The 17,500-nt window shown below is 39.3% G+C and overlaps 1 protein-coding gene across 3 annotated transcripts in view; it reads left to right on the top strand.

Annotated features, from left to right (window-relative positions):
* The window catches only part of CTNNA2 (catenin alpha 2), a 529,887-nt gene that overhangs the window by 162,567 nt on the left and 349,820 nt on the right, over positions 1-17,500 (top strand). For 2 of the 3 annotated variants that reach the window (XM_065836058.2, XM_065836059.2), the window contains exon 7: positions 11,620-11,823. The exons of the other annotated variant lie outside the window; for it this stretch is intronic. In XM_065836058.2, coding sequence (XP_065692130.1) covers positions 11,620-11,823 — 204 coding nt within the window. The remainder of the gene's footprint in view (positions 1-11,619; positions 11,824-17,500) is intronic. 3 annotated transcript variants of the gene reach the window in all.

Here is a 17,500-nt window from a genome sequence, read left to right on the forward strand (position 1 = left end):
TGGAGATGTAGTGTGGGTGGTTCATCTCACGTTGGGCTGGACTTGTCTTCTGCATCTACGGCTTGCTGTTGTTGGGTCTGCATTGGAGATGGTAGTAGAAAAGGTGAATTATACAGGATCAAGGGAAGCTCCAGGACTGAGTAAGATATTGAAAAAAGGCAGGGAATGAGTATACAATAATAACAAAAGGGAAATGGAGTTAGAGGTGGAAATGTGACCACAGGAAATGTGTGGATAAGTGTAGGAAGAAGCAAAAAAGAAGACTAAAACCATTCGGAGCTACTGCAGGACCCAGAGGTTGACTCCAGTTCCCTTGTACTTTTCAAGTAAATGAAACAGGACTACCTGCATCAACTATACTGATTTTATTTATTTCTTTTTAAATACATGTATTTCTAGATCTATAGTTTTTCATGTAAAATTCTTGTGAGTCAAGATTTCAGGAATTCTGCCTGGTTTTGAGGGCCTTGTCACTCACCGTCCCTCATTGGTAAAATACTGTGAAAAATATCCTTGTTTGGTCTGATTGCACTCTGGCTTTTGTTGGGGACTTTGCATGTTCTGGACAGCAGAGGTTTGACAAAAAATAACAGCAAACATGTGGCTTCTCAGTCCCAAACTGATGATGCTGCTGCTGCTCTCTGGAAAAAGCTGCGGTTCAATGCAAAGAGAGTCGTGCTGAGTGAATTTAGTGAAGACCGCACAGGACATCTGATAGAGTCCCCTGCCTCTTTGTGACTGTATTTGTTCGTCATTTTTCTCCTCAGGTAAAGACTTTTCTACTTTATGTGACGTTGCAGGCATCACGGATGACTATGGGAGATGTATATCCATAGTATTGTGTGCTATTCACAATTACATGTGGAAAAAAGTAGTTCTCCTTTTTGAGAATTTTCTCTTCCCAATTTTAAGAAACTCCATGGAAACTTTCTCCTCTTACTGAGGATGCAAAGATTGAAACTATTATTTTATCTGTGTTTTGCCTCACTGCTTAGCTGTTGAATGAGATTTATTCACACCAGATTTTGCAACAGAGATGACATTCCCTAAACTCCAGGGAAAGCCCAAATTTAAAGCTGCAATGATGGGTGATTGTGAATTTATCCTTAAATTACACAAGCAAGGAAAATGACCAGACTGGTAAAAGGTGGTGGAGAAAATCTTTAATGTTGATACTGGTAAATTATTACTGCAGCAAGAGAAAGGAAGTTTCTATTTTCTAGTTAAAATAATTTCACAGTATATTTACTTTACAGTATCAGTTATATTGATTGTGATCAGTTTGTATTTGGTATGAAGTGCATACTAAACCTTGTATCAGATGAAAAGAGAATTCCTCTATACCAAAATTAAGTTTACAGGTTTTATCCGTAATATTTAACACTTCTCAGCCTTCGTTATTTTTAACTTCAGAATCAGCTTTCTGTGGCTTAACGTGTCAAATGACAGCAGTGTAAATCTTCTGAATGCTTTCTCAATCCAAATATCATCACATAGAACAGAAATCGTTATTCTACTTGTTTTAAGCACTTCAGCTATTGTGTTTAAATAGGTGTCATGATAATGTCATACTCCATACAACGGTGACTTGCGGTGTAAAGTTATTAACAGCGAACTTTTGGAAAGAGTTGTCATTTATTGCTTCTCAGGGATAATTTATGTAGAAACGAGGAGAGTTCGCTGATCTGTTTCTTATTAGATTTGCTGCTTGAAATTACTCTTTGAAGTTGATTAATTGCAAAAGTAAGTGTTTAACAACTCACTTTTCATCCTTTGACTTAAATGTTCCTGCTTCAATTTTAGATCATTTAAATCCAAATATTCCGGGGTTTATTAGTCAAGTAATTTGTTAATAAAATTTGGTATGTATTTTATGCACATTAAATATTTCTGGGTTCTTATTGCAACTAAGGATGCAGCTTCTACCTCCCCTCATGACACTTTCCTAAGTTTATTCAAGTTACGTAGAGAAATTTGTTCAGATTTTAATGTGAATTTGGAGAACATTTTGGTTTCACTCAAGAAATGGCAGTTTTGCTCTGGCAAGACTGAATAGAAAAGGAAAAAAAAGGATTAGTGGGCACTTGGGGTTACTGATGAATAGGAGAGTGATTTCTCAGATTCTGGAAGAGTAGTTGTGTCAATGGGATGTGCTGACAACACTTTCCAAATGCTGATCACTGCCAAAATTCACATTCTAGGGGTTTCAAGCAGGGCACCCTAGGATATTTACCGTTTCCAACAATTCTGAATATTTTGCTTTAGATTTTGACACAAAAAATTAGGCTAATAATTCTTGTACAGAGGATGCTGCCATCCAGAGACCTGGACAGGTTGGAGAGTTGAGCGGGGAAAAATTTAATGAAATAGAACAAGGGCAAGTGTAGAGCCTTGAATCTGGGCAGGAACAACCCCAGGTTCCAGTATAAGCTGGGGAATGACCTATTAGAGAGCAGTGTAGGGGAAAGGGACCTGGGGGTCCTGGGGACAGCAGGGTGACCATGAGCCAGCACTGGGCCCTTGTGGCCAGGAAGGCCAATGGTACCTGGGGTGGGTTAGAAGGGGGTGGTCAGTAGGTCAGAGAGGTTCTCCTGCCCCTCTGCTCTGCCCTGGGGAGACCACACCTGGAATATTGTGTCCAGTTGTGGCCCCTCAGTTCCAGAAGGACAGGGAACTGCTGGAGAGAGTCCAGCGCAGCCACCAAGATGCTGAAGGGAGTGGAGCATCTCCCGTGTGAGGAAAGGCTGAGGGACCTGGGGCTCTGGAGCTGGAGAAGAGGAGACTGAGGGGTGACCTCATTAATGTTTACAGATATGTAAAGGGTGAGTGTCAGGAGGATAGAGCCAGGCTCTTCTCGGTGACAACCAATGGTAGGACAAGGGGTAATGGGTGCAAACTGGAACACAAAAGGTTCCACTTAAATATGAGAAGAAACTTGTTCCTGGTGAGGGTGTCAGAGCCTGGCCCAGGCTGCCCAGGGAGGTTGTGGAGTCTCCTTCTCTGCAGACATTCAAACCCGCCTGGACACCTTCCTGTGGAACCTCAGCTGGGTGTTCCTGCTCCATGGGGGGATTGCACTGGGTGAGCTTTCCAGGTCCCTTCCAACCCCTGACATTCTGGGATTCTGTGATTAAGTACAACAGTTTTGTAAATATGAAGATGTTTACGATGTGTCCACTATAGACTCATATAAAAGGAGTGTAATAATATCTATGAATGCAATAAACAAATATTGTGTTTAAATGTCTACATATAGTGCTTGCTTTTAATACATGATAATCTAGACACACCCTATACTTAATGATATTTTAATATTCCGGTGATTGTTTCTGTGTGTGCTCACACATTGATTTGTCTGTAAAGTTGCTCCATGTTACACCTGGAACTGCTGGGCCTCTGTGTCACCCCTTTATTCTCCAATATCAACATTGTGTTGAGTCTTGGTTGAGTATAAAAATATTTTGGTTTATAAAGGCATTGATATGACTGAGAACTGAAAGAGGTGCTTAAAATGATTTGTGGTACTTGAGGTGTTCCTATATTTGGGATAGGTCGCAGAGTATTGAAAATGGACCATTTTTTGTTACGAGAAGGACAGAGTAACTCAATCTTTAATATATTTTTGACCATTGCAAGTCTACAGTTTGGAAGATGGCTGTGTTTGATGAGAAACAAAGTGTTCGGTGACACTGGTCACCATCCTCCAGGCTGCAAAATGAAGTTCATACTTAATAAATGGACTATCGTGATGTATTTCTTGAAGATATTAATAATCCTTTAGGGATATTTTGCCGGGCTGGTGAATGCAGCGCTTGTTAAATGCAATGAAAGAGGTAGTAAGTGTGTAATGTAAAAATATATATATATATATATATGTATATAAACTGAAAAGACACACTATTTAGGTACAACAATAGCAAAGGATGCTTTTTTATAATAAAATTAATAGCAGTCAAAATGTGACATAAAGCAAACAGAAGAGATGCTTTATTGTTCAGTGATTACCTTTAAAGTGTTGTTGCTTTTTGGACAGATGACTGCACTGGGTGTTCAGTCCCAGAATGGATTTTGTAGAGTATTTCAATTTACTTGTAAATATGTTCTTCAGAGAAGTGATTTGTGATGCTTGAGATAAGGATTCAACGTGAGCTTCGGAATAAGAATTGAAAACGTGTTGGTTTCAGTATTGAAATCATAAGAAACAATTGCAAAAATATTACCGCGTGGCCTACATAGCGGTTTAAGACTAGACTTGTTGAGCTCTGGTGTTTAGGGAAGCACAACCAAATGGCAATTTCTGTATAGAGACACTTATATATTGAATTTAAATACACGTGTGTTAGTGTAGACTGGAGAAAGTGTGTTGTAAATTCAGGTGACATCATATATGACTTTAAGTTCTTCCCTCATGGAGCTCAAGCAACTTTTAAACTGGAATGGTGTCAAGTCCATCATTTAACCTGTGAAGTCAATAGAGCTGCAATGTCAATGCTTCAAAAGCTCCTACTCAGTAGCGAGACCCTTTGGCACTTTTTGCACTCCTTGGATGTTCCCCAAATGGGGAAAAAAATCACAGACTGGTCATCCCTCACATGTTAAGAAATTAGTGAACAACAGTGCAACGCTGTATTGCACAATGTGCCTAAAAACTTTACCTGTGTGCAAAAATTCTGTCATGCAGAATGGGAGTTTTAATTTTAGTAGTGGGCTTTATGACATACGGTGAACGTTTTATCTGTGCTTGTGTGCATGTGGGAATGTATGGATGGTATTATGGATATAGCAGCTCCGGAGTACCAGAGGCAGCACTGAAAATAAGAGGATTTTGGTATCAAATGTGCCCTTTAAAAAGTGAAGCATCCTTTCTTTTTGCACTTAGGATCATTCACCTTTATTCACCTTCATTCACTTTTAGCAGTGAGAATGGGGCTGCTACTCTCTATTTTCTGTATAACAGCACCATCTAGTGGGTTTCTTCATTTTCCTTTATTTTTCTTTTCTCTAAAATGCTCCTGTGTAGTACATTATTAGTGAGAAAGATTCAGCAATCGAAAATGCTGTTTCTAAGTTTAATCATACCACATTGCTACCAATTCTTTTGATGGTAGAAAAAGTCACACACCAAACACAGCAGGTGCTTTGTGTGTTTTACTGTCAAATACAGTTAATCTGTTTGCAGTAGGACAGTGACTGGTTTATTTACAAAGGAGTTTTCTAGCAAATAGTCATTCAAACAAATTTGTTAGAGATATTAGAAGCGCACAAAAGAAATGCACTTCAAACAACCCCTAATCAGTGTTTCTATAGAGAAGTGTGTTTTCTGTAGTAACACAATTGTTCCAGTATCGTTCCATTTATTACAGTTTGCTTATTTTGTCATTAATAATAAGCCTGAATATCTGAACTGTTAAATCAAAAATGTATTAACATTTTGTCAGGTTATGTAGAATAGCTCAAAAATAACACTTAGTGAAATTTTCCAATTAGACTGCACTTGGGACTAATTTGAGTATCGTTATTTAGAACCTCTGAGATACTTGTGTAACTCCTGTGTGCGATCACTGAACATCAGAAGTGTTTCTGGGAAACAATATCTCCCTTTGTGTTTAGAGAATGGAGTTAAGATGTGCTGGAGAGGGGCCAGAGGAGCCACAGAAATGACCCAAGGCTGGAACAGCTCTGCTGTGGGACAGGCTGAGAGAGTTGGGGTGTTCAGCTGGAGAAGAGAAGCTCCAGGGAGACCTTAGTGTGACCTTTCCAGACTTAAAAGGGGCTGATAAGAAAGATGGGACAGACTTTTGAGCAGGACCTGTTGTGACAGGAAAAGGGGTGATGGTTTTAAACTAAAGGAGGCTGGACATGAGGAAGAAATTGTTGGCCCTGAGGGTGGTGAGAGCCTGGCCCAGGTTGGGCAGAGAGGTGGTGGATGAACCATCCCTGGAGACATCCCAGGCCAGGCTGGACGGGGCTCTGAGCAACCTGAGCTGGTGAAGATGTCCCTGCTCATGGCAGGGGTGGCACTGGATGAACTCTAAATGTCCATTCAACCCAAACTATTCAACTATTCTAAGACTGTGGAGGGCTATGAAGCTGAGGGCTGTTGCTCCTGCTCTTGGCTCTGCCCTTCTATGTCATTGTAATATTAATCAAACCACGGAACGTTTTGAAAAGATGGCCCAAATTTCAGGTCACAGTTGTCTTCAAATTGGGTCCACCTCTTTTGAAAAACCCTGTGCTATGAATTTAGTCATCGCCCTTTCCCAGCAGGAAAGACAACCACTTATTGCTTTGAATTATTTCTCTTTTAACACGTCAGACCAGCAGATGGAAAGCTGCCGTGCTGCAGCGGAGTGAACAGGGGTGTGTTTTGGGGAGCTGGAAAAGGCAGAGGAAGGGGGACCCTCCTCTTCCTCCCTGGGGCATTGCACTGTCACATTTTCACAGTTATTCACACTGCAGCAGTACCGTTTGTCTGTGAAATGTAGCATAGGGACAGGTAGAAACATTTAATTTATCACGTAACAGCAGCTAAATAGCTTTGTTGGTACTTTGGGCGACATGGACAGCATCAAGGGTTGGACCAGTACTCTTCAATATATTCACCAATGACTTGGATGAGGGAATAGAGTGACTGTCAGCAAGTTTGCTGATGACACCAAGCTGGGAGCAGTGGTGACACTGGAAGCTGTGCTGCCATCGGAGACCTGGACAGGCTGGAGAGTTCGGCAGGCAAAAAATTTAATTAAATGTAACAAGGGCAAGTGTAGAGTCTTGCATCTGGGTAGGAACAACCCCAGGTTCCAGTATAAGTTGGGGAATGACCTGTTAGAGAGCAGTGTAGGGGAAAGGGACCTGGGGGTCCTGGGGACAACAGGATGAGCATGAGCCAGCACTGGGCCCTTGTGGCCAAGGTGATTTTAGTGACATTTGGAGCGCTGAGGTGATTCTACTGCCGCCATTTTGAGCCCTGAGGTGATTCAAGTGCCGCCATTTTGAGGCAGCTTGGGGGTCACTCTCTTGTCCTCCTCCCCTCTGCTCTGCCCTGGGGAGACCACACCTGGAATATTGTGTCCAGTTGTGGCCCCTCAGTTCCAGAAGGACAGGGAACTGCTGGAGAGAGTCCAGCGCAGCCACCAAGATGCTGAAGGGAGTGGAGCATCTCCCGTGTGAGGAAAGGCTGAGGGAGCTGGGGCTCTGGAGCTGGAGGAGAGGAGACTGATGGGTGACTCATTCATGGCGATCAATATGAAAAGGGTGAGTGTCAGGAGGATGGAGCCAGGCTCTTCTCGGTGACAGCCAGTGACAGGACAAGGGGCAATGGGTGCAAACTAGAACACAAGAGGTTCCACTCAAATTTGAGAAGAAACTTCATCCCGGTGAGGGTGTCAGAGCCTGGCCCAGGCTGCCCAGGGAGGTTGTGGAGTCTCCTTCTCTGCAGACATTCAAACCCGCCTGGACACCTTCCTGTGGAACCTCAGCTGGGTGTTCCTGCTCCATGGGGGGATTGCACTGGATGAGCTTTCCAGGGCCCTTCCAATCCCTCACAGTCTGGGATTCTGTGTTTCTGTGACAGATGTACATAGATCAAATCTATGAGCTCACTGCATCTTTTTTCACAGTGGCACAGGCTCTTCTGCTAAAGAAATACATTGAATACTCTTATTTTTACTGTCTAGTCTCCCACGTTGTTTTGAAAAACTCTCTCTCAATATATTACTCTCTCTTTTTACACAATGAGAGTTTTTCATACTGCTCTGTGGTTGTGACATTGTTTATCTAAGATATCTATGCCTTTCAGGTTTTAATGGGCATTTTTCACTTAGTTTTTGGTTCTCTCTTCTAATATGATTCACTCTGCAGTGGCATTTGCCTTAAAATCAGTGTTTTCATTGTGCTGAATGGCTGAGAAACCCATCATGAAACTTCAAGGTTTTCATGTTAAATAGATGAATTAATGGAGTATGAAAAGTGAAATAGAGAAAAGAAGGATTTGTCCAGAGTCACACAACGGATTAATACAGGAATGAATAAATGAACCCTAAAGCCCTAAATTCTAAATTCCATTAAGGTGTCTCTCCTGCTGTATTGTGCTGCTTTTCATGGTATGTGATACCTCACTTGACGTTACTGGGTTTGTCTTAGATGCAACGTTTTGGAAAACTATTATAATGAAGTTTTTAACTTGAAAGATACATTGGTTCTGTTTAGGATTATTGCTCTTTTAACATATATTTTTTTCTCAATTACAGGAGGAAATTACTTTTGTTTAATTGGGGGGTTTGTGTGTTTTAAAGACCAGAGCACAGTCAATTGTTTAAAGGGCCAAATAAAGGCCGTCATTGCATTTGTCGTCCTTTTGCGCCACAGAAAAATTAAAGAAGCACAAGGAAATATTGAATTCCTTCTTCTCTCAGTCAGCAGTTGGATGGGAGATAATTGAGTGGGGAATTATAGAAAGAAGTATATGTATGAGGGTAAGAATCTAACACACAAACGTAACTGTACAGACAAGAAAACTCTGCAAACCGGTTTCTTGCCTTATGGGTTTTTTTCTCTTGTATGAAAATATTGTTCCCAACTGGTATTGAACCTGCAGTTTATTAAATGTTGCCGGAGTGGTGAAGAATTATGGATAAACCCCATTTCCAGTTGGTTCTCCACTAAACAGATCTGGTCAGAATAAAGTCTGTTTGGAGCTTATTGCCGGCCTAAATTGATTTCTGGACTGCCTCCGTGACACTATTATTGAATTAAATACACTGTTGTGAAGATGAATGTAAAGTTGACTTGTGAAAATCCCAATGCTTATGAACAAAAGTGTGTCAATCAACTCTGTTCTTTAAAGTATTATGGTTTGATGGAAAAGCACAGCTATATCGATACGCATAAGCCCAGCTCCTGGAGAAGTCATTTCTGATTTAGATGTTTCTAAAACATAGACCCTGGAAGACACTTGTGAGATGTTATTCCAGATTCCGAGTAACGCTGAATTTATTTCTGTGGAGTCAACAGAAACAATATGGTATCTAATTAAAATACTTCTATTTCTCCTTTTTATTTAATAGTGAGTCTTCATAAATTTCCTGATGTTGTGTTTGTTACTATTTAACTGCTACAGATTCAGTTAAGTTATGGATGTCTCAGAGCTTGATCCTCTATGTATAGTAATGAGAGTTCTTGTTTTTGTGCGTGGAGTTAATTGGAAGTTTTATTGAGAAACAAGATCTTTTATAAAAGCTTTGTCCCACTAAATGAAAGAAAATATATTCACTTGCAATCAGAATTTAGCCTGGAATAAGTTCATTTGAGCATGTTCTACTTTGTAATAAATGGATACAATTTTCAACATTAAAGGCAGGTGTTGGTTATGTATCATATCCCCAAATCCTGATTTACATTTTAATACGCTGGGTTGTATTTTTTCAAATTAATTGCTTCATTTGGCTTGCACTTGTTGATTGCTCTTGGATATTAAAAGAAATAGACTAGTCATAATGTTATCAAAATGTTGTGAAAATTAAAATGGTTCATTAACAAAAATCAAATGTGCTTCAGAGTAGGTGTGATTATTAGAATACAGAATGCTTAAACTTTTCCAGATCTGCCTCTTGTATTCCTGTTTCTTCGTTTATTTTTTATTAAAGCTCAAATGAGAAGTGCGTGGCTTACAGAGCATTTTTATACAATATCCAATAATGAAACTGATTGGTATGATTGCAGCAAAAGGTTACTGAATTACACGGTATTGTTAATGTGCCTCTAAGTGGTACCAGGTGATTATTTCTTTTGTATTTGTTACCTTGAAATACAAAGGGACAAAACCAACTCAGAATATAATCTAGCGGTGACATAAACCTCATCATATCGCATATGTTTCTACACTAATAGGGTAGAATCTATGCGGTTTAGCTCTCAATATTTGGTAATAAGTTTGATATATAAAGTACACAAGTGTCTATCAGTGATCATAATTTAACAATGAAAATATCAGCAACAGAAAACAGTCGTCTAAAATCAGGAAAGAGTAACATTAGTTTACTTCAAGATTCAATATATATGTATAATATACGAAAACTGCAGTAGTTTGTGTTGAATTGTTTTTACTCATATGCTTCCCAAATACTGACTGTTGCTCTCAGCAGAAGTCTTTTATAACAATAGGTTGTGCATTATTTTTAATATTATTTATGTGTTGAGATTTTAGAGCAACCAGATACTTCCGTAATATTGATTTTCTTGGGAATCTGAAGAGAAGTTGCCAAATTCATGTATACTGTGATTAAGTTACAAAAGATGTACCTGTCATTAACCAATTGACATGGTCAATGCTTTCTGACCACCTGCAAAACAAGGGGATATTTTTCAAGTTTTAGATCCTTCTGCATGACGAGAGAGACAGAAGATTAAGTGATAAATTGTTTAGAAGCAGAGTACTTAGTTTATATTTAACTAATAATTGAGAGAAGTATTGTAAGTAAGAAACTAAACAATTGCAACTAACATCTTCAGTTAATTTTTAGTATAGATGTATCGTATGTCAAAATTTTCAATAGATTTATTGTAAGAACCTAAACAGTTATAACAAACACTATCAATTATTCTTAGTATAGATGTATGTCAAAATTTTTAAAAAATGTATGCATATGTAGTAATTATGTGAATACAGGCAATGCAAGAGCATCCGGTCACTGGAGCACTTATGGAGGTGTCAAGGTTTAAGGCAAGGTGGCAATAAACCATGGCAGATGCTCCCTGTTACCCTCTTACCTCCCGCCACCCCTTTTCCTTTAGATTGGAAAGATGATAGGGAAGATAAAAGAGAAGGAAGAGAGACTTAGACTTCAAGTTGGAAGGTTTTAAAGGGTTTTACTAATGCTACTAATAAATAGAGAATAGATACAAAATATATGGGCGGGACTTGACAGCGAACCGGAAACTGATTGCAGACATGCAGGGCCTGAGGCCTGTAGATCATGACAAGGCCCTCTCCAGATGCCGACCATGGTTGAAGAGAGCTTGACCCATGTGATCACCCTCTTATATAGGGGGTATGACAGTTATGGGATGGAATACTTAATTGATCCTCAGTTGGTCAGCTCTAGTCACCTGTTCCATCCCCCCCTCCTCAAACACGCCCCTCTTATGATGAAACATGGGAAAACTTATCAGTCTTTTCTGGCTACCGTAGTAATAAATCTAAATGCAAGCTTCTTCAGCATCCCGTTGGTCTCTTATCAGCACCGAGTACAGCATTTAAAGAAAAATATGCAGGCTAAAACGCAGATAAGTGCAGCCACCTAGAAGAACTGAGCTGAAAGAAAAATGACTATAAGAGAACTGGTCTTGTTTTTAACAAAACCAGGCCAGGAGGATGATCCCCAGTGTTTCCCAGCTCTGATAAAATAAGGAATGCCGCTTAACAGTATAACCGACTCTGCTGTTGTTTATTTCTCAGTTTCATGGTAGACAATTTTACTTATTTTATATGAAAGACTAACAAGCCCATGAAGCCGCTGAAACAAGAGACACTTAAAAAAATACCGAAGACCCGTGTGCTCTCCTAATTTAAATGTATACTGAATTTTTCCTAATTTCTCCTAATTTTTTTTTTTTGTTTAGAACAAAATTATCTTGGACCCGATGACGTTTAGCGAGGCCCGTTTCAGGCCATCCCTGGAGGAGCGGCTGGAGAGCATCATCAGCGGCGCGGCGCTCATGGCCGACTCCTCATGCACGCGTGACGATCGCCGCGAGAGAATCGTGGCCGAATGCAACGCCGTGAGACAGGCCCTGCAGGACCTGCTCAGCGAGTACATGAACAACGTAAGTCGTTCTCTCTTATTCCTGCCTTCTTTTTCAGTGAGTGATTCAACCACGCTAAGCCTAACGTTACGACTTGACCCAAAACGCCAATGCGTCTTTATACCTGGAGGAAATGTGCTGCTATTTGAATTATTTAGCTTGGTAATGGTAGTGCTGTTTGAATTATTGAACTTTTTAATGGTAATTGTTTTTGAATTATTTAGCTTTTTAATGTATTGCAAGCATTTGAGAGAAGTTGGGTACATTCAGAAGCTCATGGGAAGTGAGCTCCATGCTCCCCATAGCTTTGGGATTAAACTTTCTTCTTACGTAATTAACAGCCAACAAGTATTCCTTTTGAGGTAAAATACTCTTTTTAATGAAAACTGATGGCGAGCAATAGAAGTGGAAAATGACCTAAGAATTATTTTCTTAATGAAAGTGAATACCGTTAATTTCCAACACGATTTCCACCGTATGCTAGAGGTCGCTGTGTTTGTTAGCACATCACTCAGGTGAGATTGTGTGGGTTAAACCTCTGAAGCTCTTCACTTGCTGTTGGAGCTGTGAAAGACTCAGTTGCTGTGAAATTAGGGAGTTGAACCGCTCACACAAAGAAACGTAACCGCAGTATCTCAAATACAGCTGTGTGGGTTTCGAGAGGTGTTAAATTGTTCTACCTGTCGTGCATAATCTTTGTTCTGCACAGCTTAGCCCAGAAAATTCTCTCTGCCTAACATTGTGTATTAAAACTCATAAACATTGTCGCTGTGTCCTTTGGAGATGCGTGAAAAAGTCCTAAGCGACATCAACGACCTTTTTTAAAATGGAAATGTTTGCAAACAGGTGTCAACTGAGCATCTGATGCTTGGCTGTTTCTTGCCTGTCATTGATACTGAAGTATTGGGTGGCACCTTTTGATCCTATTTTCGTAGAATCATCGAAATGATACTGAAGAGACTGCTCAAGGATGAACCTTTAGCATTGTTATTTTCATTGATACTGTTACAGTCAGTCGGTAGAGTATCACTAGTGCAAAACTTCACTCCTTTTATTCAGTCATTTTATTGTGTAGTTCAAAATTGACTATTACATTTTTTTAAGGTATTATTCCATATACTAGAGTCAGCTCAAGGCGTAGCTGTTTCTGCTGGTGCACAATTGAAAAGCGTGTATTATTTGCTTTTTGATTTTTCTGAAGTGATAGTTGAAAGGTTCTTGTAGTGTGAATGAAAGCAAAGTCTGCTGTTGTGTTATGTGTTAGAAATTATCAAGAGAGAATTAAATAACAGGTGATGAGACTGGTGGAAGAGGACTTGCTGGATTGCTTCTTACATAATCTTGCTTTGTAGAACTATTACAATAAGGTGAAATCTTGAAAGGTGTTTCAAAAAAAACCATGGAGAACGAGTGGATTTTAGCTTCTTATTTTATTGCGGTGCCTCTTCTTAAGTACACAGGATTTTGGTAATGATGCAATTTGTCCTCAGACCAGAAACGTATTTGCAGAGAAAGAAGAGTTTTAAATGACCGTAGGCATTTATAATCACACTGGTCATAGCTAATAGAGCTTCATCATTTTTACCTAAACACATAATGGTATGAGCATCTCTTTTTATGGTTACCATCGTATGTCTACATTTTTTCTTGTATATAGTCTGGGCTGCACAATTCCAATCAATTTTGTTATTTCCTGCTTTGTATTGGAAAGTAAACACTTTAATCTGTTTTTTACAGCTATTTAGTAAACTTTATAAGTACCGAATGTATACTGAAGTTACATAAAGTGAAGTGCTTCTGATTCGAACACATCTGGAATGGTAGAATTTGAGAACGATATTGCATTAAATGTTGCTCAGAAGCATTTGGATCTGCCATGGGTCTTGTGTTGTATCTGTCAGCTCCATGTCCATGTCATGGATGTTCTAAGGAAGAACTCAAGACCAGACTCCTGCCTTTATCGAAACGTTTGAGCCTCAGTTGCTTAAACTCCTGTTATAATTGACGGGGATTGGTATCAATACTGGAGATGAGATCAATAGTGCCAAGGGAACCTGAAGAGCCATTTGGATGAGTCAGTGTTGTAATCTAATACGGGATAAGTCAAATAACTCTAGACACTTCTGACTATGTTAACTAAATCCCCATTAAGTAGGACAGAAGATTAAATACCTGGCTTGGAGGCAGCTGCTGTTTAGGCATCTATCTAGAGACTGAATTTCACCCATTTATTTGCCGTGGGAGAAATTTCATCTGATTCAACCATTTCAACCTCGGGGGATGGATTTTCTTGGTTTGCAGCAATGCTCCACATGTTCATTCTGACAAAATATTTCACTTGGAAAGAATTTTAGAAGCTTTGATAAGTTTTGAAAGGGTAAAACTGAAAAGCGTATAGCAAACATGACATGTTTATAGGTTTGATGAAGCACTGGCTGGACTGTCAGAGCACGTTACCTTTGAGATGACTTAATGAAGATGGACATCTTTAACATCTTCTGCCCATATTGCCTTAAACCAGCAACCTTGCTCTTGCTTTAAAGCTTTGAAATTAGTTGGATATTAATGTGGGTTTTGGGTTTTTTTTTTGCTGTTTGATATCTGGGAAATAATGGACCATTTTTTTGGCACACTGCTCGCCATGGGACGCAAAGAACATAGAACAAATTAAATATATTTTTTGATTGTATTTAAAATATACTGACAATGAAGTGCAGAGTATTGGCAATGTACTGTACAGTCAATGTTAGTTCAGTCCTTCTCTGGCTCAAAATTGTTTCACTCCAGTTATCTACTTCTATGATTTGGGTTCAGAGCGGTGTTTCTTTTTATATACATATCTATTTTTTGATTGTTAAGTAGATTCCATATTCCCTTATATCTGTTGGGTATTTGCACTGCAAAGTCCCGTGTAAATCAGTTGTGCTTTATGGTCTGTCTTGCATTAAATTCTCATAGAAGCTGAGTGAAATGTTGAGTGCAAGAGAACATACTCAGAATGGAGACGTCGTTTCCTGAAGCTTCATTGGTCTTTTTTTCTGGTGAATGGGCATGAATGGGAAACGGGGAGGTTTCCAGGCAGCTGTATGAACTACAAGGTTGGCTACGCAATTCTGCGTATTTTCTAGCATAGCGAACGCTGAATGTGACACAAGGAATAAAAAGGGTTTTCTCAGGTTTTGTGTGCAAGAAAAAGGAAATCGCTTCCACCTGAACAATGTAGGAACTTCTACCTTTCAAGTAGTATAAGATGTATTAAAAGAACCCTCCTCTACTTGCAGACCACCCCCTTGCACATCCCTTTCTTAGAAAGTTCCCCACGGAGATGCGTGTGTCTTATCTTCTGTGTTCCTGCTGGGCTTTTCAAGTACATCCATCCTACCTCATGGTGTATTCTCTGCACCTGAGATCTGTTTTGTCACTAGTTGTTCTATCAGACTTTACTGGATCAATACGTTCTGCTACATAAGAAGGGAAAATTTAATACATACGACAATGTTTTTCCCACTTGTCTACCCGATTTTTATGGATCCATCACAGACTAACAAGTAGATAATGATGTTCTTACAATTAGATATATGCCAGGAGTAAAATCTTTCTGTGTATTATCCGGAGTTTTACTGGGGAAAGTTAAAGCTGGTTTGCAATTCAGAGAAGTAGACAGAGAGATGCTGCAGATAATTTTCTCATTTGGTGATGAGAGGACAGATTTCAGTGCAGATGGATAACAAAGAATGCTGGTTTTGCAGTTGTGTTATTTTCTGTTACAAAGGTTTTAGGAAAAGTGACAGGAATGTATGTTGAGGATTGTGAAAAACCATGGTTGGAGAGGTGTCTTTTGGTTCCTCCTTCCTTCTCAGAGAATGCTGATTTCTTCCATTTCCTACATGTCAAGTAATATTGTTTTATCCAAGTTGTCTTCACAAATATTCAGAGTTCTGGTCCCAATTCAGAGGTTATTTAAGCAATAATCGTTCTGGGAGCTTTTTGAGTTATTATTGCTGCAGGAAAATTAGTCCTTAGGATCTTTACCTGTTCTATGAATAATTATGCATTTATATATTATATATTGCATTGACTGGAGTCTCACAGTGCATAAACCCTCTGCAAGAACTTTTATCGAGATATAAACAGTTTCATTAGTGTTTGTATATCTGGTAATATGTATTAGTTTCATTTATCAGTAACTGCCGTAATATTTTCTCAGCATGGTGTCTATTATTTCTATGCTGAACTCAACTGAACTTTAAAACCTTTTATTTCTGGGAAGGAAGGGCGGGAGAACTCAGTCATACGACTTTTGATTTTCTATCTCTTACAGAAAATTGGTGGGGATTTTTCAGACTCTTACGTACGTGCGATAAAACTCATCATTTATTTCAAAATAAAATTACATTTCTAGACTTCTGTCCTACAGCAATGAACTAAATCCAGCTCCACAGAAGCTGTTAATGCAGTCGCTTTCCATTTGTCCGAATGCAAAAGGAAAATCATGTAAAGGATGGTTAGCTCTGATTGTGGTCTGGTTTCCTGCTGCTTTACTCTCCTGGATCCTTCGTGATTTGTATTGCAGGCTGGCAGGGAACAAAAATCCCTGAAACCTGGCACTTCCAGCTTCTAAACTCAGACTCTTGGATCAGAAATACGCTGCCAAACACATCTAACCCAATGCTGGGCGGCCTTTCTAGCAAGCATCAGGGTGCTGCTGTGTTCATGTCTGATTAAGAAAGGAAGAAAATTATATCTTTGGAAAAGTACGGTTAAAAAAGGATGATTTGAATTCCCTCAGACATCATCGGTTTCAATGCCAAGAAGAGACAAACTGAATGTTGGGTGGCTGGGGTGTATCAAAGAGAAATTTGGAAAGCAGCTGCCAAGTGAATGAGCCATGGCTGTTTGAGACCTCTGGATGCTGCCTTGGCATTAATTCAAGTTCACATTGGAAAAGGCGTTTCCTATCTGGTTCAAATACACGGTTTTGCTCTCAAACCCTTGGACTCATCATTAAGCCAACCTTCATTCTCACACCTTCCATCTCCTCTCCCGCAGTTCTCCTGCTCCCAGCCTTTGCCAATGTTTCAGAACATCTCGTGTGTGTGTTTTGTTATTTATTTATTGGATTTTTATTTTTTTTAATTGTAATCGGGGTCTGAGGACAGAGAATATTTCTCTGTATCCCAATGGAATGAACAGTCCTTCATTTGAAGTCCTTGTATTACTACAGATGATTTAACGTATAGACATGAGGATGAGAGCACTGCAGATTAGGCTTTTTTGTTTTGTTTTGTTGATATTTTACTGATAATACCATAAAAATAACATTGCTTACTGGTTTTTATTTGTAATCTTTTTCTCTAAAGTTACTACCCATCCCTGATGTCTCTTCACTGTAGGTGAGATGCTATAGGCTCTAATTCCTGTTTCTTACAGAGAGGAAAATGTCATATCTTGATAATGCAAAATATAAGAACAAATGAGAAAACACAAGTCTACGGGCAGCTTTGCTTCACAAATATATCAATAAAAAATTCAAATTGCTCCAAGTAAAATTATAGTGCTGCAATACATGAGAATGAAGCGTCCTTAACAGGCAGCTGAAGTTATTGTGCTTGATTGGAGAATGAAGAACATGATAGCAAATGAAAATCTATAAACTCTCAAGAGACTGTCAGCTTCTGTATTTAACAGCTTCACCTAA

This window comes from Patagioenas fasciata, chromosome 4, assembly GCF_037038585.1.
Source record: "Patagioenas fasciata isolate bPatFas1 chromosome 4, bPatFas1.hap1, whole genome shotgun sequence".
Classification (NCBI taxonomy): Eukaryota; Metazoa; Chordata; class Aves; order Columbiformes; family Columbidae; genus Patagioenas; species Patagioenas fasciata.